At 46.7% G+C, this 25543-nt stretch overlaps 2 protein-coding genes across 6 annotated transcripts; one reads left to right on the top strand and one right to left on the bottom strand.

Annotated features, from left to right (window-relative positions):
- Positions 1-3450: 3450 nt before the first annotated feature.
- On the bottom strand, positions 3451-22468 carry LOC311368043 (uncharacterized protein). Of its 5 annotated transcripts, XM_084486928.1 has the most exons (18): positions 22371-22460; positions 21480-21584; positions 21229-21295; positions 19190-19678; positions 16505-16583; positions 16058-16352; positions 15000-15887; positions 14322-14402; positions 13041-13153; positions 12857-12915; positions 12596-12685; positions 12450-12493; positions 9056-9222; positions 7598-7668; positions 7251-7396; positions 7018-7162; positions 5392-5538; positions 3451-4345 (listed from the first exon to the last, which is right to left on the bottom strand). In XM_084486928.1, exons 4-18 carry the CDS (start codon positions 19631-19633, stop codon positions 4055-4057), a joined length of 3060 nt encoding a protein of 1019 aa, XP_084343054.1. In that variant the 5' UTR covers positions 19634-19678; positions 21229-21295; positions 21480-21584; positions 22371-22460; the 3' UTR covers positions 3451-4054. The 5 variants fall into 5 exon arrangements, with proteins under 5 accessions (XP_084343054.1, XP_084343051.1, XP_084343050.1 ...); XM_084486925.1 differs by having other exon boundaries at positions 12450-12685; positions 21480-21581; positions 22371-22468; XM_084486924.1 differs by having other exon boundaries at positions 12450-12685.
- Positions 22469-22984: 516 nt separating this feature from the next.
- On the top strand, positions 22985-24934 carry LOC311367941 (uncharacterized protein; the record flags this gene model as incomplete). Its single annotated transcript, XM_084486813.1, has 2 exons — positions 22985-23229; positions 23415-24934. Exons 1-2 carry the CDS (start codon positions 23007-23009, stop codon positions 24932-24934), a joined length of 1743 nt encoding a protein of 580 aa, XP_084342939.1. The 5' UTR covers positions 22985-23006.
- Positions 24935-25543: the final 609 nt, after the last annotated feature.

Here is a 25543-nt window from a genome sequence, read left to right as displayed (position 1 = left end):
GCTTGGGCGAAGCCAGCATAAACAGCACGCTGGACAAGCTTCCCTAACGACCCAAACTTGGATTCTTGCCCTTTTAATTACTCAACCAGGCCTGACTGAGCACAGAAAACCTCCCCGGAGAAGACTACAGACTGGCGGGCCAAGGGGTGGAACGGAAGAGGGGAAAGAAACAAAACAAAACAGGCAGGTTTCTTGTCGCCGATGCCCCCTTCTCCCCAGAGAGTGGTGGTCCTCTGGTGACGCCCCGCTGCTACGACCACTCCTAGTGTCTGAGGGGGGCCGACAGTTGGCTCTCCTTGAAGAAGCGTCCCCGTCAGCGTGCTGGTGGGACGGCCCAGGGACTCTCCTCTAGAACAATCCATGAAACATCCCTCAGACACGCGCGCCGTTATGACGCAAAAGGAAAATAGGAACCTTTGTAAAAACATTTGTTACCCTTCATCGGACGAAACTTCAGATCTTAAAGACTTCCACTCAAGTCAGTCACCAAATAACATTTCGTTTGGGTTAAGCTCCTCCTCTTTTCATACTCACACACAGAGACACCCCAGCGGGGGTCCAGTGACGCCCCCATCCATCAAACTCCAGATAATGTGACGTTATCTCTGTCCACACAGCTACGATTTTGGTGTAAATTGAATTGATTGAATTGAATTGAAGAGGCTCATGATGGTGCCTGCAAACGCCCTCTTTTGAAACCAGGGGCCTCATTTATAAAACTCTGCGTAAAACCCTCCCTAAACATTGCGTATGCCCAAACCCCAGAATCTGCGTACGCACAAAAATATTCAGATCTATAAAACTGTGCGGCGCATACCTCTACGCACTCTTCTCGTTATTACCAACGTGTGTTGAAGTTTGTGCTCGTGCACGAGCGTGCACAAGCGCCATGCTCCTCCCAAGATCGTCCCATAATAGTCCTTAAAAGGTCAATGCTAATTAATCAATGAATATTCCTAGTATATAAGGCGCCTTTGATGACCTATCATTACACGGGAACACACGCGTGTATTACACGCGCTCGCGTCTCATACCCCTCGCTAAATTCTCGAGCAATTCCAAAGCTGCCATATTTTAGCCCGTTAGAATACAGAGGCCAACAGGAGCATTATTTATTGGCCTTGTGCCAATATGATAATTAATTACTATGTCCTATAGGCTCATTTAATGTAGGCCTACATATATATGTATCAGGAAAATTAATAAAACTTAAGTGATACAGTTGGTCTGGCCGAGGATTGTGATTTGAATGGGTTGTAGTGTTTTGAACATAATATTGCCTTAATTCATATTTCATAATGGGTGCTATAAAATTAATAAATAAATCCGAAGTCATAGTATGTGGTGCGCTATGTGCGTTGGGTATCGGGAGGTAGCGTGTTCTTCTTCTTTTGGCGTTATTGGCGGTTTGCAAACCGATATGGTGCATTACCGCCACCAACTTCTTGTTGTCTCCGGAGATCACGGTTTGAAAAACTTTGCGAGACCTTTAGGCCTACTCCAGGGTGAAAGGATGCGTAGAACTGCGCACTCTTTTCCGCAAGGAATTTTTCTATAAATCACGACGTTGGCGGTGAAAGATGCGTACGCACATTTCATCCCTGTTTCCGCAACATTTTCGTGCGCAGAGACCTTAATAAAAAGGCCCCAGGTCCCAGATACGCAAACGATGACGTCATCGCCTCACCCACCAGGTGGCAACGTTAGATTTCCGTCTAATTGGTTTTTGTTTGATATGATTTGTATTATTTTTGTAGCTTTAAATACAGCCCCTTGGTAAATATAATTACTAACTGTACTGCTCAATGTACAAGGTTTAACAACTGCTGTCTTGGGTTTCTCCTCCTGGACCGTATGTTTGTAGACAGCGCAGGCTTGATGCTCCGCCTCCTCTTCTTCTTTTTAGGTGGAGTTCTGTAGCAGAAACAGCGCCACATATAGGCCTGGAACATGTACTGCAGCGTTTCTACAGCTAGATGCGTTTAGCATTGAGGGGGGGAGATTGTTTTCGTAGGTGTGGACATGGCCTTAACGAGACATTGTTCCTCCATACTGGTGAGTAGAGCGAGGGCCCATCCTCAAATAACCTTCCCACCCGACCGCCCCCCCCCCCCCCCCCCCCCCCCTTGTTAAAAGTCAGATGGCTGCAGGTTTTCCAACATCGTGAGGAATAAAACAATGATCCAACCACATATCCAAGACACAGCTGTTTAAAATTGTAGGGATAATGATCCATGTTGCAATGTTTCACCCAGAGCAGACTGTAAACAGTTCAGTAAGTATCAACTATCCTAAATAAGTATCCTACACGCCTACAGGCTCTTAGAGATCACACAGGAAACAGCATTATTTGTCAAAAATATATTGAAATGGAGTAGGTTGCATTGCACTTTTTGGATTCATGAACCAAGATGATAGGTGTACCCCATGAACCCCTGAGGATTAGGGTCTGATGGGGCATGTGGGATCCATCCACCGGGACCTGGCTCAGTTCCACCCTCGAGGATTCATTGGGGGGGGGGGGGGGGGGGTGAAGTGTGACCTCACACCGCAGTGATCGCCTCCATTTTGGAAACATAGGACCAGTGGAAGGTTAGTTATTAAGTTTGTCATATTTTATTGCTCATTGTTTAGAAATGAATCATAAACTGATTTGTCATTATGTGGAGATATTGTTAAGTGTGAAACTGTGTTTCACATGCGAGATGTGGCAAAACAAAGTTTTCATTCGCCTAGGTTTTGGTATATTTACCTCAGTTTAATATTTTACAGTCCTACAACTCTCTGGAGTCCTCTCAATGGTGGAGTATCAGCAAACCAAAAATCCCATGATGCATTCTGATGCACAAGCCAAATATCAAAAGACAAATATCATCCAATCAAACGGCAGCTCCAACGTTTGGGTTAGAACCCAAATGAAGCAATGAAGGCTACCACTGCTTTAAGTGGTGGTAGATAGTAGGCCTAGTATTTATGAGGAGGACTAGTCTGACAGTGGCCACTCTGAAGGAGAACCAGGCCACTGAGGAGCTTACAGCGGGACGCTCTGTATTGTGTATGCTCTGCCTTGCGTTTCCTATTGTCCAACCACATTCCTGCGTTTAATGCTGAACGGGGACATAAACGTGGAATCTGTGTGTGTGTGTGTGTGTGTGTGTGTGTGTGTGTGGTCACCCCTGGCTGACCACTGCTCATCATGCTGCAAGAGAACAAAATGGGGACTGTGCCACTAGAAAGATCACACAAACACACACAAACACACCTACATAGACACATATATACATATAGAGAGGTTATGAATGAATGTCATACTGAACCATACCATCACAAATTTATATTATAGAAATAGATCATAAATATATTTACTGATTATTTTATTGTTAACTAAATTTCTTTATATTTTTCTACTTAAAATGATAAATCTAAAAACTATATTTGTAATATTTTTTTTTATTTTCTATGATTGGAGATGAGGGGTTTAAGGTTATGAAGCCTTCAGTATGAACAACACAGTTGTAACAGGGACAGGTTTATAACAGATGCTCAAAAAATATAAAAATATATAAGCTCTTCAAAAAGCAACAATCAATAAGACAATTTAAAATGTAACAAAATAAAGGCAAATATCTTTCCAACCACACCTTGTACCGTCAAATTCATTTCAAGATATTTCCTATGATACGGCACCCTCTAGTGGTCAAACACGTTACTAGTTACTAACTATTATGAAACCACGTAAACACAACTAAACTATTTAGGTCCACGTTTCAATTTTCGAGTTATTCAAAATAAAATAAAAAAACTAGTTTTTGAGGTTCTCTTTTGTAAAAGTGCAAACCAAGAAGAAATGTATAAAATATGACTAAAATACTTGCATTTCAGAGTCAAACTTACAACGGGGGACAGATGAATCCCATATGCGTCAATCAGACTAGTTCCTAACTAAATGACTGAAGACTACAGTACCCTAAACGCATTGCTACAAAGCAACAACCACTACTCCCTATGGCTCTTGTACAGTTCACTACAGACGCTCAACACTGTTTAAAGTCACTCACAGCTCTTTGTTTCGCAGAGCAATGATATTCCTGCGGCAAGTCCGTCTTTCTGAGACGTTGCGCCTTACTTTGACCACCGGGGGTACCATCTCGAACTCCAGAGAGGGGCTGGAGACTGACTTCTTCATTCCCAGCCCCTCACTCTCCTCCTCGATGTCCTCTAGAAAGTTTCTAAACATGGCTCGGTCCAGAAGTCGGAGTTCTGCGTCGCCCACGGTGGCGCCGTCCAGGAGGTTCAGGCTCCTCCAGGCCTCCAGCACCGACATGTAGCCCTGGTACCGACATTTCTGGTTCAGAGACACGGAGACGGGGTCAGTGCGATGTCCCCATTAACATCTGATAACCAATGATTCAATAGACACATATACTACATGAGAATCATACACATCTGTACACTTCTGTAAACATATCCCATCTTAAGTGGAATTCAAAGATTGTTGTGAAAATGTTCAGATGCTTATTGTGACCAGAAGAACCCCCCCCCCCACACACACACACACACACACAATAAAAAATATATATATATTGAAGGGTCACGTAAACATAACAGTGCTTTAACATCCGTGATCCATTGTGCTATATTCCTGCTAATGTACACATCTTACTAATCTAACACCAACCAATCAACAGGGCACAGATTTGACTATGTTTCAATTGTAAAAGATTTGTTAAACTTGAAAATAAGGTGTTTATTTATGTGACCTCCTAGAAGCAAAATCAAAATGATTTCACTTTATTCAGTGTACCCATATGATGAGATGTGTTTAATTAAATCTCTTGATTTTGACCTCAATAAAACGGTGGCCAAACTAAAGGTTCACTAAGGTAAACTAAAGGTTCACTAAGGTAAACTAAAGGTTCACTAAGGTAAACTAAAGGTTCACTAAGGTAAATATGCCATCACAGAATGAGAACAATTCAGTGCAGGACTACGCTTCACATTCCTGTTTATTGGACTCATATCTTTAACGGACGATGACCCGCCACGAGGGACCCGCTCTTGGACTTCTTCTGTCAGACATTTGCTGTTCCTTTTCTTATTGGCTAAGCCTCGTCCAGACGGCCTCCAGCAGGGAGGGTTCAGGCGGTGCGGTTTGTGCTGGGCTCACGCAGCGCGGGTAAAGGAGCTCGCTTTGCTTTACAGAGCGTATCCTGCATCCCTTTTTTTGCGGCGCATGCATTTTAAATATCACGCAATCACATACATTTTATCGTGGGAAGCCAATATCGTCATCGTGATAAACATTTGATTAATTGTGCAGCCCTAATAAACACACACACACACACAGACTGTTTTACACCAAAACAGATCCAGACTCAGACCCAGACCCACCTCGTGCAGCAGGTACTCCTCCCGGAGGCGCTGCTCCTCCAGGTCGCGGGCCCGGGCCTTGCGGCCGTCCGAGGCGCTCTCCTGCAGGTAGCTCAGGTCCTTATCAAACGACTCCAGCATGCCGGCATGGGAGTGCAGCTGACGCTCCTGGACCAGAACACAGGATCAGACCCACCCAACCCTGACACACAGGGAACCACAGCCACAACCCTGACACACACACAGGGAACCACAGCCACAACCCTGACACACACACAGGGAACCACAGCCACAACCCTGACACACACACAGGGAACCACAGCCACAACCCTGACACACAGGGAACCACAGCCACAACCCTGACACACACACAGGGAACCACAGCCACAACCCTGACACACACACAGGGAACCACAGCCACAACCCTGACACACACACAGGGAACCACAGCCACAACCCTGACACACAGGGAACCACAGCCACAACCCTGACACACAGGGAACCACAGCCACAACCCTGACACACAGGGAACCACAGCCACAACCCTGACACACACACAGGGAACCACAGCCACAACCCTGACACACACACAGGGAACCACAGCCACAACCCTGACACACAGGGAACCACAGCCACAACCCTGACACACAGGGAACCACAACCACAGCCCTGACACACAGGGAACCACAACCACAGCCCTGACACACAGGGAACCACAGCCACAACCCTGACACACAGGGAACCACAACCACAGCCCTGACACACAGGGAACCACAGCCACAACCCTGACACACAGGGAACCACAACCACAGCCCTGACACACAGGGAACCACAGCCACAACCCTGACACACACACAGGGAACCACAGCCACAACCCTGACACACAGGGAACCACAGCCACAACCCTGACACACACACAGGGAACCACAGCCACAACCCTGACACACACACAGGGAACCACAGCCACAACCCTGACACACAGGGAACCACAACCACAACCCTGACACACAGGGAACCACAGCCACAACCCTGACACACACACAGGGAACCACAACCCTGACACACACACAGGGAACCACAGCCACAACCCTGACACACAGGGAACCACAGCCACAACCCTGACACACACACAGGGAACCACAGCCACAACCCTGACACACAGGGAACCACAGCCACAACCCTGACACACACAGGGAGCCAGACATCGACCAGTGTCCATTTTAAACCTTTACAGAAACTTTTTTTCTTTTTTTCAGTTGACTGCTGCGTTAGCCAATGACACGCTTACAGAGGACATCCTCCAGCAACATGATTGGTCAACACTCACATGAGCTTGTCTTTCATCAGACTTTAGATATTTAGGTCAGGCTTGGGAGTCACTGAGCTGCAGCTGCTCCCCAGGAGCCTACAGTTCAGATACAGCGTACGTCGTTAATGAGCAGGTCGGGGCAAGGACATCTTGCTCAAAGGGACGCCTCCGACCTTGGGGTTCAAACCCGGTACCTTGAAGGTGTGCAACCCCCCTAGCGATGTTAACCGTTACCAACACCGTCACAGAGAGCTAGTAAGGCCCAGGTCAGAGAGTGTCCACCACACTGCTGCACCCTGAACGTCCTCTTAACGTGTGCGGCGAGGAGCCTCCCTCACCAGGGTGTGGGCGGACTGCGAGGCGGGCAGGATGGGTCTGGTGAACCTCTTCTGGGAGCCGACGGCGGCCGGGAAGGGCGGCGAGGAGTGGAGCGCCGCCACCAGGTTGATGCGGCAGATCCACGAGCTCATCTCCGCCTTGGACCTGCAGGGAGAGGCGGTGAGCCGGGGCGGTCGAGACCTAGACGGGCGCCTGCATCCGGGGGGGGGGGGGGGGGAGGGGGGGCACTCACGAGGCCTGGAACAGGAACACCCTCCAGTCGGCCGTCTGCAAGCGGAACACGTGCGGCTTCTTGGTGTAGTCGGCCGCCTCCTGGGCCAGGGCGTGGTGCACGCTCACCACCTCCTCCTCACCCTGCATGCCCTTCCTGTAGTCGTCCTGACACACACACACACGCACGCACACGCAGGCACACGCACGCACGCACACGCACACACACACACACACACACACACACACACACACACAGGCACACGCACACACACACACACACACACACACACACACAGGTTCAGGATTTCCACAGCATTAGGACGTGAGTCCCGAGGGGGAAACGAGGGCAGAGCCTCCGGGGCCCACCTTCTGGAAGTAGAGGACCAGGCCCTTGAGCACGCCGTAGAACGTCTTCCAGCTCCTCTTGCCCCACGGAGCTGAAACACACATGGGTGCGGTGACAGTGAAGGCTGTTGTTAATGTTAATGTTAATGTTAATGTTAATGTTAATAACGTGCATACAGGAGGTGTTGGAACGGCCAGCAGAGGGCCCCACAACCCCGCACTTCCAGGAAGAGGAAAAAGACCTTCATTGACTAAGACTTTTTTTAATGAGCATGGTCTATATAATATAAATACTAGGGGTGGGAAATATAATCGATTCTTCGATGCATCGTGATTCTCTCTAGAACGATTCTGTCTCGATGCAGATAAGATAAAATATATATATATATACATACATATATATATATATATATATATATATATATATCAGTGGCGGCTTCTCCAGTGAGGAGAGGGAGGAAGATCCTCCTTAACATTGTTGAGAATAAAAAGTGTAGATTGCCCAGACTACTGTAATGAATTAATGCCCTTAAATATGACTACTTTAATGCCTTTGTATATGTAATGTTTGTTTCCCTGGGTAAAGGGACATTAGCACCCCCTATCGCCTATTGAATATTACTGCGGGGAGGACGTTCCTCCCTCAGCCTCCATTGACTCCCATTCATTTCTGGGGAGCTACTGGTGACCGGTGGATAACATGGGGGTCAATGGGAGAGAGGAGGAAAGTCCTCCTCTGAGTGGGTGGGACTAGCTAAGGAATCTGAATCGCGTCAACGTCTATTCACGAATAGGCTGGAGCCCTGGCTGCGCTATGAACCAATAAGCAGGAGCCCTCGCTGCGCTATGAACCAATAAGCAGGAGCCTGGCTGTGGAGCAGCCCGGAGGGAGGGTTTATCCCCTCAAGTCTCTACTCTCTAGGCTACGAGAACCAACAAACCCGCTCGTATGCCTCGTTTCCACCGAGCGGTGCGGTTCGGTTCGCTTATATTGGCATTTCCACCGCCAAAAGTCCACTGAAATAAACGCGCTGAGTCTACCTATTTTCAGTACTCCACCGTTGGGTTACCAAGCCGTCTGAAAGGGTGGCGAAAACGTGGAGTTACACTCGCCGTTATTCTGAAATCACTTCCTGTTACTATCCCGTTTGGTATGACCAGGTCACTGATATCTTTGCAACATAAACAGCAAGGAGGATTGACTTGATCTATAAATGAAGTCCCTCAATCTTATTTGGCTTAACACCATGACCAACATTCTGAAACATCCATTAACATCCACATTTGTGATATGCATAGTGACACTTGATTAAGTTGATAACCTGCGGGGCTCGCAGCTATTTGAATATATTCAAATACATTGCTTGATATTCAATATCGGTTCAAACTAGATTTTTCTCAAAAGTGACAGCCCTAGTGCGCATTGTCTAAACTAAAGTGTGTTAATTCAGTGTGTATTCCTGCTCCAGCGGTACTCACTGCGCTTGCCGTCGATGTCGGCGTGGGCCTTGCGCTGCAGGAAGCCCTGCTTGAACACGCGGGCCGTCTTGTCGTGGGGGAGGTCCTGGAAGGGGTTGCTCTTGGAGCGCAGCGTGCCCTCATTCAGGTCCTGCTGCATGGACAGCATCTTCAGCTCCTCTCCATCCCTTCAGGAAGACAACGTGTACAATAAGAGTGAAACGCCATGTCAGGTGTACAATAAGAGTGATATGCAGTGTGAGACAATGTGTACAATAAGAGTGATACACCATGTCAGGTGTACAATAAGAGTGATATGCAGTGTGAGACAATGTGTACAATAAGAGTGATACACCATGTCAGGTGTACAATAAGAGTGATACACAGTGTGAGACAATGTGTACAATAAGAGTGATACGCCATGTCAGGTGTACAATAAGAGTGATACGCAGTGTGAGACAATGTGTACAATAAGAGAGATACGCCATGTCAGGTGTACAATAAGAGTGATACGCCATGTCAGGTGTACAATAAGAGTGATACACCATGTCAGGTGTACAATAAGAGAGATACGCCATGTCAGGTGTACAATAAGAGTGATACGCAGTGTGAGACAACGTGTACAATAAGAGTGATACGCCATGTCAGGTGTACAATAAGAGTGATACACCATGTCAGGTGTACAATAAGAGTGATACACCATGTCAGGTGTACAATAAGAGTGATACACCATGTCAGGTGTACAATAAGAGTGATACGCAGTGTGAGACAATGTGTACAATAAGAGTGATACACAGTGTGAGACAATGTGTACAATAAGAGTGATACGCCATGTCAGGTGTACAATAAGAGAGATACGCCATGTCAGGTGTACAATAAGAGTGATACGCAGTGTGAGACAACGTGTACAATAAGAGTGATACGCCATGTCAGGTGTACAATAAGAGTGATACACCATGTCAGGTGTACAATAAGAGAGATACGCCATGTCAGGTGTACAATAAGAGTGATACGCAGTGTGAGACAACGTGTACAATAAGAGTGATACACCATGTCAGGTGTACAATAAGAGTGATACACCATGTCAGGTGTACAATAAGAGTGATACACCATGTCAGGTGTACAATAAGAGTGATACACCATGTCAGGTGTACAATAAGAGTGATACACCATGTCAGGTGTACAATAAGAGTGATACGCAGTGTGAGACAACGTGTACAATAAGAGTGATACGCCATGTCAGGTGTACAATAAGAGTGATACACCATGTCAGGTGTACAATAAGAGTGATACGCCATGTCAGGTGTACAATAAGAGTGATACGCCATGTCAGGTGTACAATAAGAGTGATACACCATGTCAGGTGTACAATAAGAGTGATACGCAGTGTGAGACAATGTGTACAATAAGAGTGATACACCATGTCAGGTGTACAATAAGAGTGATACACCATGTCAGGTGTACAATAAGAGTGATACACCATGTCAGGTGTACAATAAGAGTGATACGCAGTGTGAGACAATGTGTACAATAAGAGTGATACACCATGTCAGGTGTACAATAAGAGTGATACACCATGTCAGGTGTACAATAAGAGAGATACGCCATGTCAGGTGTACAATAAGAGTGATACGCAGTGTGAGACAACGTGTACAATAAGAGTGATACACCATGTCAGGTGTACAATAAGAGTGATACACCATGTCAGGTGTACAATAAGAGTGATACACCATGTCAGGTGTACAATAAGAGTGATACGCAGTGTGAGACAACGTGTACAATAAGAGTGATACGCCATGTCAGGTGTACAATAAGAGTGATACACCATGTCAGGTGTACAATAAGAGTGATACGCCATGTCAGGTGTACAATAAGAGTGATACGCCATGTCAGGTGTACAATAAGAGTGATACACCATGTCAGGTGTACAATAAGAGTGATACGCAGTGTGAGACAATGTGTACAATAAGAGTGATACACCATGTCAGGTGTACAATAAGAGTGATACACCATGTCAGGTGTACAATAAGAGTGATACACCATGTCAGGTGTACAATAAGAGTGATACGCAGTGTGAGACAATGTGTACAATAAGAGTGATACACAGTGTGAGACAATGTGTACAATAAGAGTGATACGCCATGTCAGGTGTACAATAAGAGTGATACACCATGTCAGGTGTACAATAAGAGAGATACGCCATGTCAGGTGTACAATAAGAGTGATACGCAGTGTGAGACAACGTGTACAATAAGAGTGATACGCCATGTCAGGTGTACAATAAGAGTGATACACCATGTCAGGTGTACAATAAGAGAGATACGCCATGTCAGGTGTACAATAAGAGTGATACGCAGTGTGAGACAACGTGTACAATAAGAGTGATACGCCATGTCAGGTGTACAATAAGAGTGATACACCATGTCAGGTGTACAATAAGAGTGATACACCATGTCAGGTGTACAATAAGAGTGATACACCATGTCAGGTGTACAATAAGAGTGATACGCCATGTCAGGTGTACAATAAGAGTGATACACCATGTCAGGTGTACAATAAGAGTGATACACCATGTCAGGTGTACAATAAGAGTGATACACCATGTCAGGTGTACAATAAGAGTGATACGCAGTGTGAGAGGTGCACAATGAGTGATACACCATGTGAATGGTGGACAAAAAGAGTGATATGAGGAATGAGAGATTTGCAATAAGAATGATACTATGTGTGATGTGTACAATAAGAGTGATACAACGTGTGAGAGGTGTACAATAAGAGTAATATGATGCAAGGTGAAATTTACTACCAGCAACAATATTCATAACAATAATAATGATACTAACGCAAAACAATCACTTCCAACAAAATGAATACTACTATCACCAAAAATAACAACTGTTAAGACTACGACTAATAAAAATCATATTCAAAATAATAACTAACAAAATCATAAGATTATATGAAACTTTAAACTTCGAGCATAAAATAATCGGGACAGTTTGGTAACGATCTGATGAATTTGATTTTCAATGAAAATGCTTGCAGCTAGATGATCCGTTTCATAATGGCAGATTCCCAAACTTCAGGGACTGTATTTCACCTGGAGGAACAAATGGTAACTCTGCTCTGCTTGGCAACTGGTGAGAAACCAAAGATCAACGCAGTGATATTCCACTTTTAAGTACCATTTTTGGCTTCTGGTATGCCGCAAATAAGTCAGTGTGTTGTCGTTTATAATGTTTATAACGTTTATATTACTGGGGCAGATTGGTCAATACCTTCTAAAATCACACTCTGGGATTTGGTTAATCCATTGAGACGCCTTCAGCCATCAGAAACAAACCAATTCACACCGCTGTTCTAGGGCAGATTATTTTCACCGCAAAATTTAGATCTGTACTTTCCAGCTACTTACAGAGCCCACTGCAATGGTTCAGCCTTGATGGAGTTGTAGAAGCTCTGAAAGATAATGTGTGGATATAAACACAGGCTTTGATCACACATGAACACTTCCATTGAACTATTTACTGAAAAGCAATAAACGGATGGTAGGTGTTGTACTTTAAGTAGGTCCTTGTTGAAGTTCTGGCCATCATTCATTCCCTCCATGTTGGACACAAAACTGGAGGTGGACATGGCTTTTCCTACGTTCTGTGAACATGGAGGACATGGTGTCACACACGGTTAATAACCATCAAGATAGTAAAATGATTACAGATATTATTAATTGTGGTTATTACAATTTCTAATAATAAGAAAACTAAATCTCTGAATATTGAAGTACTTAGGTTAAGAAGCCTGTTAGTTATATCTAGAGCCCACCTGTCCATGCAAATCAGTGTTGAGGAGCATCATAGCGCAGGTGAGGGTTAGCACTGACCCTACAGATGAACACATGATTAGGGTTAAGAGGAGATGCATGCGCTTGCCTCCAATCACATGGCTTGTGATATCTTGAATGATGAGGATTAATAGTAATATTAATATTGGCCGGTTGTTCACTGACCTGGGGAGGAAGAGACCTCAGGGTTGCATTGGTGGAAGCGAGTAGAGAAATGCTGCAACACTCGCTCTCTCTCCTGGCTCTCCCCCAAGAGAACCACCTCCTTCAGGAAAGACCTGCACCATGGAGACAAGGAGCAACGCTCACCGGCTGGACAGAAAGTTAACATGGAAGTTAACATGTTAACATGGGGTAAGGTTAAGGTAAGGTTAAGGTGACATGGTGTAAGGTTAAGGTAAGGTGATGGTAACATGGTGTAAGGTTAAGGTAAGGTGATGGTAACATGGTGTAAGGTTAAGGTTAAGGTAACATGGTGTAAGGTTAAGGTGATGGTAACATGGTGTAAGGTTAAGGTTAAGGTTAAGGTAACATGGTGTAAGGTTAAGGTGATGGTAACATGGTGTAAGGTTAAGGTAAGGTGATGGTAACATGGTGTAAGGTTAAGGTTAAGGTAACATGGTGTAAGGTTAAGGTGATGGTAACATGCTGTAAGGTTAAGGTAATGTGATGGTAACATGCTGTAAGGTTAAGGTAAGGTGATGGTAACATGGTGTAAGGTTAGGGTAAGGTTAAGGTAACATGGTGTAAGGTTATGGTAAGGTGATGGTAACATGGTGTAAGGTTAAGGTAAGGTGATGGTAACATGGTGTAAGGTTAGGGTAAGGTTAAGGTAACATGGTGTAAGGTTAAGGTAAGGTGATGGTAACATAGTGTAAGGTTACGGTAAGGTGATGGTAACATGGTGTAAGGTTAAGGTAAGGTGATGGTAACATGGTGTAAGGTTAAGGTAAGGTGATGGTACGGTTAAGGTGATGGTAACATGGTGTAAGGTTAAGGTAAGGTGATGGTACGGTTAAGGTGATGGTAACATGGTGTAAGGTTAAGGTAAGGTGATGGTATGGTTAAGGTTATGGTAACATGGTGTAAGGTTAAGGTAAGGTGATGGTAAGGTTAAGGTAACATGGTGTAAGGTTAAGGTAAGGTGATGGTAAGGTTAAGGTGACATGCTGTAAGGTTAAGGTAAGGTTAAGGTGACATGCTGTAAGGTTAAGGTGGCATGGTGTAAGGTTAAGGTAGGGTTAAGGTGACATGCTGTAAGGTTAAGGTAAGGTTAAGGTGACATGCTGTAAGGTTAAGGTGACATGGTGTAAGGTTAAGGTAGGGTTAAGGTGACATGCTTTAAGGTTAAGGTAAGGTTAAGGTGACATGCTGTAAGGTTAAGGTAAGGTTAAGGTGACATGCTGTAAGGTTAAGGTAAGGTTAAGGTAATGCTGTAAGGTTCACCTCAGGGCGTTGTCCAACGTCTGTCTGCTGAAGTCAAAGAAGCACAGGAACTCCTCTCCTACCGCCCTGCTGAAGTCGTCACTGGATCACGGGAAGAAGCATTGTGTTAAACAGTGATGAACTCCCTCCCAGGGTTAAGTTCTCTCATATCATTTCATGTAAAAGCCGAAGCAAGCTGACACGGTGAACGTTACATCAACCATATCCAATGAATACGGAAGTGAAAAGCCCATGTGAAACCTCTTCAAAAAGGGCACTACCATTTTGTACAGATGATGATACATTTAAGCCATTTACCTCGCTATGTTCCCCAATATTCTTCTGTTTATACTATTACTTGTAAACAAGACCTCTAAAACATGTTTACAGCCAGTATCCAAACTGAAGCCCTTCCCCAGCTGCTGGAGGCTAGACTGGACCACTGGCACAAGGCTTCATATAAAGCATGGCTTGGCTGGCAGAGGGTTTAGTGGGCTTAGACCAGGTCACAGGCCTCATATCATGTATTGTTCAGGCTTGCTACATGTACCATTTTACTATGAAGCTTCATAATATCTGTATTCATATCAATCTTGAATCCAGACTATGGACTAGAGCAGAGAGGCGTAGAACCTGGTTCTGCATGTAGAACTAGAACCTGCAGAGCGCTGGGACCTGAACCCCGGGACACGGCCTTACTCTTTGTCCATGTGTCTGACCACGTCCACGCGCTGGACCTCCTCCAGCCGGTACAGCCTCTGGGCCAGGCGCCGGGCCTTCTGCCGGTCCACACCGCCCCCGTTCATCTGCAGCTCCGGCGGCTCGCCGTCGACGGCCGGGGCCCCGGAGCTCACAGAACATCCTGCCTCCTCGTGGGTCCGCTGCGATTGGTCCATGGGTCGCTCCGCTGAAACAGACCCGGCCCCCGGCGCCGTCCCCGGGGGCGGTGGTTCAGCGACACAGTGCTCCGGTCTGTGTGGCTTCGGGACCGGCTCGCGCTCTGAACCACCTTCTAGACGCGGTGGGTTTGACAGAACGCCGGTCGTTTCCATCTCCGTGACGCCACCCTCTCTGGTTTCAGTTTCTCCTCCTCCTCCTCCTAACGCTACTAACACGGCTCCCTCTTCGCGTCGTTCGGACCGTTCCATCTCACCCGTCGTGACCCCGGGCGACGCCTCCTCCTGCTGTGCTTCACCCAACGGGTGGCGCTCCGCCGCGTGTCCCATGTGCTCCAGCTGATCACCCCCTCTGTGTCGGGGTAACTCCGAGGGGCGGGCTTTCAGGCGCTCAGCCGACTGGTCTGACAGATGTGGACTGTTCTCCGAGACCCTCTGCAGAGGGGCAGACGTTCCCCCTCCTGAATCGCTCCCCTGTAAGTGGAACCCTTCTGACGGCTTGTGCCACGGTTCTGTTTCCGTGGCGTCATCGCTGAGCGTTATCTCTGGCCGTTCTTGTACTTCCTCCTTTGCCTCCACGACTTGCTGTTGCATCACACTTGAAAAAAAATCTTGTGAACTCGTAGCTTGTGGATGCGTCCGCCTGGCTTGCCCTGCCGTGTCTGTTAGCATCGGCTCCCCACACGCTTCCCTACAATAAAATACAAACACAGAGAAACACACACGGTGTTGTGAATGTCATTTCAATGTTGAAGAGAGATGGGAAATTGAATTATTAATGGATAAATAAAGGTTGTAGAACACAGAAACTGCATCCCAACCATTTCCAATTTCTCAGGAAAGGTAGTAATCTCTACTCACAGGCCACCCCGACTAGTGCACACAGAACCGGCGGTCTTGGGATGGTCGCACTCCTCATCACATTGATCCCCATCTGCCTCTCCCTCCGCAGAGCTCATGGGGGGCTCCTGGGGCGCGGCCCGGGAGCAGGGGGCCAGTGAGGTCGTGTAGACCAACAACGGCTCTGGTTCCTCAGGAGCCGGGCAGAACACCTCCTCAGGGAACGGCAGGGCGTTAGCAGGAGGAGCGGCAGCAGCCAGTCCTCCTAGCACTACCTCCTTCTCCTCGGTCGCTAAATCTGGAGTCTTTATGGCTTCTGGAGAGAGAGGGAAACAATTAGAGAAGTCAATGTCTTGGGGATCAATTTGAACACAGATCAATTCAAATTAAATCTCCAGACAATGAGTAGACAATATATATCTACACACACATACACATACATACACACATTATGCTACAAACACTCACCGCTAACACACTCTGACGACCGCAGTGCCGGATGTTCCACTTCCTGCATCTCTTGCTCCTCGCCAGCCACGTCATATGACTGCAGATAGCAACAAAAGTAATAAAGCTTAGCCCTAGAGACAACTACCTAGCCCTAGAGACAACTACCTAACCCTAGAGACAACTACCTAGCCCTAGAGACAACTACCTAGCCCTAGAGACAACTACCTAGCCCTAGAGACAACTACCTAGCCCTAGAGACAACTACCTAGCCCTAGAGACAACTACCTAGCCCTAGAGACAACTACCTAACCCTAGAGACAACTACCTAGCCCTAGAGACAACTACCTAACCCTAGAGACAACTACCTAGCCCTAGAGACAACTACCTAGCCCTAGAGACAACTACCTAACCCTAGAGACAACTACCTAGCCCTAGAGACAACTACCTAGCCCTAGAGACAACTACCTAAGTAATATAGGACCATTTGTCATGACACCAATGTATATATATATGTATATATTTTAGTGTTGTCAGTTAAACGCGTTAATAACGGAGTTAACACAAACCTATTTTAACAGCGTCAATTTTCGTTTTTATTTTATATATATATATACTGTATATATATTTTTTTTTTACTCTTTTATTGATGGACAGTGTTACATTGTCTGAGAGATTATTTGCTCCAAGTGAGAATGTTGGTGTGAAATTGAACACTACACTATATGGCAATGTTGTTTTCAATAAAAAAACATTTGCTCAAAGCAAGCCGATCCACTTTTTTAAAATTAGAAAAAAATAATGGGACAAAAAGAAATCAAGGGACATTTAGAATAGATAAAAATGTGCGATTAATTGCGATTAATCACGAGTTAACTATGACATTAATGCGATTAATTGCGATTAAATATTTTAAGCGTTTGACAGCACTAATATATATATGCCCAGCCCTAATATATATTTAAGCAATAGATCACGACAGGCCGTGGTATACGCTCATTATACCACAGTTAAGGGGCGTTGTCCGTCCCGACGCGCAGCGGAGGGGCGGCGACCCCCTTCACTATATATATATATATATATATATACTCTATTATTAGGGCTGGGCCCAGCCCCAGCCCTAATATATATAATATATACAAATTGACGCATTAACGCACACTCTTTTTTTTTTTTTTACTTTGGTTTTGAAAGGTTTTGCCCGCAGGATGTCAACATTCATATCAGAAATAATTGTTGTTTTTAGTTCCACTTTACATTCAATTATACTTGCAGTAAGTGACTGTTTTCAATTCCCAAATCTGTGGCGCTACTTATTTGAATTTAACTCCACTTGTAGTAACTGTTGGTTTTATGGCTGGTTTTATGGTTTTTATTTAAACAATATTTACTAATATAAATACTTATATTTGTTTAATATAACAAAAATTTAATATAACAATTAACTCAATGTAACATTTAGTTGGAGGATGCTTGCAGGTAGGCAAAATAATCCTCAACTAGTTTTGTGGTTTAGGCCTACGTATTTTAAAATATTAATGTCAAATAAATAATAGTCATTTGAATAGTTTGGTGGCACTAACCAGGGTTCCCGCTAGAAAAAAACAGTGCCGGTCAAAGTGACCTGCAGAGGTTTTGTTTTCCGGACATTTTGATGATATGCCGGACAAATATCCTATTATCGCTTCTTAATTAAGTAGCTTAACTTATGACATAATCAGGCTGTATAGAATGCAACATGTTTAATAGCCTAACTTTCAAATAGAAACGTCTGATTCGCAATAACGAGGCCTAGTGTTATCTCATAGCGTATGTGTGTGCGCGAGAATGGCCGTGTGTGCGTGAGTGGCATCATCGAGTGAGTGGACGAGCGAGGAGAGCGAGCGGCAGCGTGTGTGTGTCAAGCTGCTTTCACACCGCCGCGCGGCAACTCTGCGCCTCCGTTCATTTCAGTGAGGGGAGGGCGGCAGAGGGGAGGCGGTTACAGCCGCGGCGGTTGGACCAGGAAGCGGTTGCCGCCCACGTGAACGCGCACAGATTTTGCCAGAATGACCGCTCAGCTTTCCCCGCGTTGAAACTTTGGGCGGCGGCAGCGGCAGCAGCCTCTTCTATAAACGCCTGGCCCTTTCACAGCGCCGTGCGGGTCACCGCCGGCAGCGAGGCGTTGTCAGGGCGTTTGCCGCGCGGCGGTGTGAAAGCAGCTTTAAAAAAGGGTGTGTCGCGATTCTGCCTTCTCACACCACGAGACGGGTTCGGGGCTCGTGGCTCGTGGCTCGTGGTTCGTGGCTCTGAGTGTCGCAACTTTGGTTTTGATACGCATATCGTTACAGCCCTAGTTGGTTTACAATTGTACTAATTAACTGCCTGTTTACAATTCTCAAATCTGTGGTGTTCCGTGAGTTTCATATTCAAATCACACTGAGTGAGTCAGTAAAACTCCCTCAAGATCACTTGGTCTAGTTTTTGCTCATTAGTACATTTGGTATGAATGATAATGTGTCATTCATTTGATAATCTCCTTTAACTTTGATTGGAGTGGATTTAAAATAGAATTTTAAAAGTGTGAAAACTTTTAATGGTTGCCCAGCCCTAATATATATATATATATATATGCACACACCCTGTAGATATGTCCCTACACACAGAACTGACCCAGGCATCAGGGCTATTGAGAGCAAAGGGAGCGCCAGTCGTCTGGTAACATACCCCGGGGGCTCCGTTCTCCAGGTCCAGGCGGCCCCGCTCCAGAGCCGTGCCCGGGGGCCCGCGGCGCTCGGAGCCTTTGGAAGGCCGAAGCGTGGGACTGTCCTCCAGACCGGCCATCACCTCCTCTTCCTCCTCTTCGTCCAGCGGGTCCGGGCGGTCCCCGGGCATGTCCCACAGCACGGTGGCGAAGGAGAGGGCGGCCGAGGTGCGGGTCATGGTGTACACCGGGCAGACCAGCGTCTCCCACGGATCCGCCTCCTCTTCCGCTCTCGCCGGACGACCACCGGGGGGGCGGTCCTCGCCGTGCTCCGATCCCCCGATCCCCGCCCCCTCCGATGGGCCCGCCCCGTTGACCTGCAGAGGGGGCTCGACGGGCTCTGGTTCCTTCTGGAGGTGGGGTTCTCCGTCGTCTGGTAGAGAGGAGGGGCAGCTGGCCTGCTCCATGGGCGCTGGGCTGGGGCGTGCCGTCCAGGGGCTCTAGGCGGAGCGCTGTGGGAATGAGACAGGATCGAGCTGTCAGGGTCGTCTGCTGCCCGCACACATCCCCGATACATCAAGTACAGAACCTCTACAAGGACACTACGGCCAGAAGTAACACAGCCCATTAAGATGAAAGTCATGTGACCCAAACACAAACAATGGGGATCTGTAGGTGACACCATTCTCAAGAGCTTTAGTCTTATTTAAGCGTCTGTTTGAGTAACCTCAACAGCACAGGATGGGGGAAACACTAATGCTCACACCAGAACACTGAGAAAACGTGAAGACACGCACAACACAGGAAGGGGAAAACAAGATTACCTCGCTGCTTAGGCTCCTACAAATGTGAATGTAAAGAAATGCTAGTTAATAGTAGCATAAAAAGGCTAGCTTACACAAGTTTAAAAAAACATCACAACTCTGAAATGTAGTATTACGCACAAATAAACTAACAGAAGCAACAATCCCATGTGGATTGAACTTACCAACGGTAAATCAAATGTATCCAATCTTTAGCGGATCTCTGACTTGTGTCCCACTGTTTGCATTGCGGATATGATGTGCACTTACGTTTTTTTTTAAAGCGCCATGCGTACTTCCTGACATGAACGAAAAAACACTCAAGCAATGTGTGCGTGAGATGACAAGAAGGAACACCAGAAAGAGACAGTGATTGAGACATAGTCTGAGAGGGTGGGGTTTGGAGAGGTTATGTTGCTGAACAGTTAAACTGACTTTCTTGTGGTCGTCATGCTCCAAGGGCACAGTAACTAAGCTGAGAAAATATGACCACACATAAACGTCCAAAGGATAGTATCTACCCTCATGCCTCAAGAAACACCGTTTAGCATGTGTTGACCCTTCTAACCATAACCCTTTCTTCCTATGTATGGTTTAACCATTTCCTCTTTGGATACCACCCTTGTTTCTACATTCATTGTGTATATTTATTATGCTAGTCATGTTTCATAGCTACCAGTCCAAACGGTCTTGACCACATTTCCTGTGTGGGTGCTCACTTCTCACTTGGTAATTATTCATGAAGCAAAAGGGAAAGAATGAGACAAACATGTCTGAAAAAAGGGTCCAAAATGGACTTTGTGGGATTTTAACCTGCCAGAGTAAAAAGACTCAGTTGTGTTTTGATATGAAACCCTGATTTTGTTCTACCATCTGCCACTGGCTGGTGGAACGTTTTCATTTCAGACACTGCTCTGAAAATGGTACCACTGCTGTGTTTAAAGTGTTTGGGAACTAAAATGGGGAAAATGGGGAATGAATCAATTAACTTTATTTCCTATGTAACTATATGCTATATACTATATACCTCAGAATCAACACTTTCACAACTTAGTTATGAGCATAGTGGGTGTCTTGTCTATATTAAGGTATCTTTATTTATGGATTTTTCAATATACAGCATTGCATCTCAATTTTGTCATTAGCCAATTGTCAACAGTTGCAATGAGTGCATTACATTTTCCTAAGCACTTTTTGCTATTTTTAAGTATTTAAAAGATAAAACCATGGAGCCTTGCACAGCAGATCAGTTTAAATACCTTAATACTTTACTTCTTCCCTTTCAGAGGAGTGTGCCACCATGGAGGACACCGACACATTTTAGGCCTGAGGGAACGAGTGGCAATAAACCATTATATACATTGTTAATATTCAGATCTTGAATCAATAAATACTAGAAGTCGGTAAGGTTTAAAGCAACATGGAGAATGAATGTTATAACGATGATGTCCCAAAGCCATTTAGAATATCCTTACATTCCTCACTTTAGTACAGAGTCCTGTGGACTTACCCTCCCGGCTCCAGACAGCAGCAGCATCATGGGATCAGTCTGTTGGTCTTGGTACACATTCCACCACTAAGCTAGGTGTGTGGAGATGGTAAAGCCTTCCTTCTACTGACACACACACACACACACACACACACACACACACACACACACACACACACACATTCAATTTTTTAAATTCTACTTTCACAACTAGCAAGTCACACACAGCTGTTGCTGTTTCCTAGTTTGGGCAGCCCTCCGTCTATAGTGTTCTGCACTGACGCATGGAGAGTGACTAGCTGAGTGTGTGTGTGTGTGTGTGTGTGTGTGTGTGTGTGTGTGTGTGTGTGTGTGTGTGTGTCTGGTTCACTTTTGCTATCTGTTTAGGAAAGATTGCAATTAGACATCTGCTTCCTTCTGTTTCACTGTTACTCTGATCCGCCTGAGGAGAACACAGAAGGGAGGGAGGGGCAAGAGGGGGAAGAGAGCTGAAATGGCAACAAGAAAATGCAAGAAAAGGCTGGTTGTGATCGGGGTGTGGGTGAGCAGACACCTGAGAGGAGGCCGACCCCCCTGTGCTGAAGAGAATCACAAGTCAAGCCAGAGCAGTGGCTCTACCTCATTCCTGAAATTGACACCAAGGATGACGTAGTAAAACCAGAAATCATCCCAGTTCGACTCCTAACCAAGCACTGGGCTCAATAATGTCTTTCTATCTCAAAGAAAGTGAGGAATCTTTTCGGGCACTGCATAGAAGTCAGACCTTCATGCTGAAATACATGCAGATTAGCGATTTTGAAACGCACATAATAAATAAACACTCAGCGGGTGTTTTACTGCGTGTTTAAATGGACAAAAATAATGCGAATTTTGTAAATCTTTAAAATGACGTTAGTAATTTAACGAAATTACCTTCAATTAGCCAGGACTACAAGGCTCGGGCTCGGGTTAGCATCATTGTTTTGGTTTTCCCTCCACGGACCCCGGTCTCGTCGTTGTCTCGGACGCTGATGGACCCTCCAGACCGCAGGGGGCGCTAGGGCCCACGTGACCCACAGGGCGGGCGAGACCAGTGACCCACAGGGGGCGCTAGGGACTAGTGGCCTCACAACGGAGCGCACAACCCGGTGCTGACGTCACTTTATTTTTTTTTAATACATTTTTAAGATTTATTTTATTTTATTTATTTTTTAAGGTTTTATCCTTCTTATTGTAAAGTAAGACGCGAATGTGTTTTTCGTAGGCGGAATCAGGGGAGATAAACGCGCAGCGGCAGAGCGGCTGCAGACCACGGACCACTAGCCGCTGAGGCGTGAACGGAGGCACGGTGACGTAGCTCTGGCTGGCGTGCGAGTTTGACTGACAGGCTGCCTGTCCAGTCCTAGCGCTTGAGGCGGGACTTTTCCCCCGGATTCCGCCGGGCGCCCCCCTGACGTCACTGTCATGCGACCGTGTTCGCTTTGTTTGTTCCGCACACGGAGGCAGCGGCGCGCACACCCCCTCCTGGTCCCCGCCGGCGTGTTTAAGACGCACCGTTGTTTGTTTTGTATGAAACGACGATTGGTCATCATCATGACCACATTTAAAGATCTCAAGATGTTTTTGGAGTCGTCGTTAAATGAGATTTTCAAGGCCACGGTGAACGACATACTGAACTCGGTCGACGAGACCTTGTCGGAGTACCAGGGGAAGATACGACGGATGGAGTACGAAAACGTAGACCTGAGGAGGATGTTGTTCACCAAGAACAGCACCGAGGGTCCGCTAGCAGGTAGTGTTGGAATGAAGATCTCAACACCGATCTTGTTTTAGTTGGCTCCTCTGACCTTTAGTGTCTGCTGCTTTCTAATCATTTCCTTTCATTGTTTTCTCCGAAATATTTTCACATTAATTTAAAATAGACTGTTATAGACGGGTTTTCTTCATCCAATAATTGTTGAATATTTATTTCCACAGACCCAAGTGATGAAGAGTTAGTCGGGTCATGCTCGGCATCAACCAGGAATGCCGTCACCATGACGACCCATCAGGAGCTCTTCAAAATGTCGATACGCAGCAGTGACAAGAAGAGCTCCAGGAGGAGACATAAAGACAAGATGAGAGAAACGAAAGGACCAAACCATTATCCACTGCAGTCTGAAGAAATGCCAGTGGAACCCAACGTGTCTGACGCCACGTTGTCCATCAAGACAGAACCCAACCTGGAGACCGGCAGCGCTGTGGACCTGTCCAAGCCCCCGTCCCCAGTCAACCTGACCATGAGACCCATGAAGCCTGACGCCCCCGGCGTACCTCACGCTAGTCATGACGAATACACAACTCCGTGTTCTGACCGGGACCAGGACTCCAACGGAAGTGAATGCGAGGTCCGAGTCGCTGGGGGCGACGCAGAGGGAGTGAGTGAGATCAACAACGGACATTTCATCAAGGCAGAACTCAACGGGAACGCGCCGTGCAGCGGCGGCGAGGACGAGGACTGTTACCCGGACACAGCAGAACGCCTGACGGATGCTGGGACTGACGCCCACAGGCCGGCCCAGGAGGAGGACAGCCCCGCTGACGCCGTCTCCTCCGCTTCGGACTTCCTGGAGAGCCGCGACAACTTCCTGCACTGCCTCGTGCGCCCGAAGACACTCAACCGCGCCAGCGCCCTCAACGTGCATCTCAAGGCGCATAGTGGCGACGGCAAGAGCCACGTGTGCTGCTTATGCGGCAAACACTTCGGCCGGGCCGACTTGCTCAAGTCGCACAGGCGCACGCACACAGGCGAGCGCCCGTACGGCTGCACCCTCTGCACCAAGACCTACGCCCACCCCAGCCAGCTGCGGATACACAAGCGCGTGCACACGGGCGAGCGCCCGTACTCGTGCGTGTACTGCTGCAAGCGCTTCAACGAGCACAACCAGCTGAAGGTGCACCTGCGGACGCACACGGGCGAGCGGCCGTACGGCTGCGGCGCCTGCGGCAAGACGTTCAGCAACGCCGGCAACCTGCGCATCCACGAGCGCATCCACACCGGGGAGAAGCCCTACTGCTGTGCCCAGTGCGGCAAGCGCTTCAACGGCCTGGGCGACCTCAAGACCCACTACCGCGTGCACACAGGGGAGCGGCCCTACAGCTGCCCGCTGTGCAAGAAGACCTTCAGCCAGGCCGGACACCTCACCATACACACCCGCATGCACACAGGGGAGCGGCCCTACAGCTGCGGAGAGTGTGGCAAGAAGTTCACGGTGGCAAGCAGCCTCAAGCTGCACCTGAGGACACACACCGGGGAGAAGGAGTACAGCTGCTCGTACTGCAGCAAGAGCTTTAGCCGCTCGGGACACCTGAAGAGACACGAGCTGGTGCACACCAAGGACAAGGTGTTCCTGTGCAGCACCTGCGGGAAGACCTACACGGACCAGTCCTCACTCAAGAAACACGTGCGAACGCACAGCGGGCCGGCTGGGGGGGACAGGAGCCCGGCCGGTCAGTGAGAGAGTTACTGTCACACATGGTTTGTCTTCTCCAGTGCTTGTGGAAATGGAGGAACGCTTCTGGTAGTAGTGGGGGGGGGGGGGATCTTCGGTGCTGTGCAATACACTGTCGTCAGATCCTTGCTGTGACTCAAAGGTTCCGCGATATTTATCAATGCAATTAATGTTATTCTACTCTTTGTGGTTCAAATGTTTTGGTCGCTTTCAGCACATTTGATTATTAGATTATCATCCAAAAGGATTGCAGATATTCCATTACAAATGGAAATGAAAGAATTGTAATATATTATATAATATATGTCTTTAATATAGTTTTTGTTGAACAGATTGTTTTACGGGAACATTTGGAAATAAGAAAGACCAGATATTTCACTGATTGGACAAGATGGATTAGAAGCAAAAATGTAAGGTTTGAACAAAAGATGTTCTCTTGATTTGACCAATACGTAGCTGTACATAGCTTTGACTGCACCCCCGTCGGCTGTTAAACTGACTAAGGAAGAATGTATTTTTCGCTGTCATGCTTGAACCAAGATATATTTAAGTTGTATCCGTAGCGATATATCATATTTCGATTGAACAGCCCTTGTTCATTGTTTGTTTGAGTGA

The sequence above is a fragment of the Micromesistius poutassou genome, assembly GCF_964030765.1.
Source record: "Micromesistius poutassou genome assembly, chromosome: 22".
In the NCBI taxonomy this organism is placed as follows: Eukaryota; Metazoa; Chordata; class Actinopteri; order Gadiformes; family Gadidae; genus Micromesistius; species Micromesistius poutassou.
This window is presented reverse-complemented; position numbering and strand designations above follow the sequence as displayed.

Coding starts and splice junctions, on each gene's coding strand:
- LOC311368043 (XM_084486925.1), bottom strand. CDS start 19,633: ATGGAGCAGGCCAGCTGCCCCTCCTCTCTACCAGACGACGGAGAACCC. Junction 16,353..16,504: donor GTCGTCAGAGTGTGTTAGCG/GTGAGTGTTTGT, acceptor CTCTCTCTCCAG/AAGCCATAAAGACTCCAGAT. Junction 12,916..13,040: donor TGAGGTCTCTTCCTCCCCAG/GTCAGTGAACAA, acceptor GTTCATCTGTAG/GGTCAGTGCTAACCCTCACC.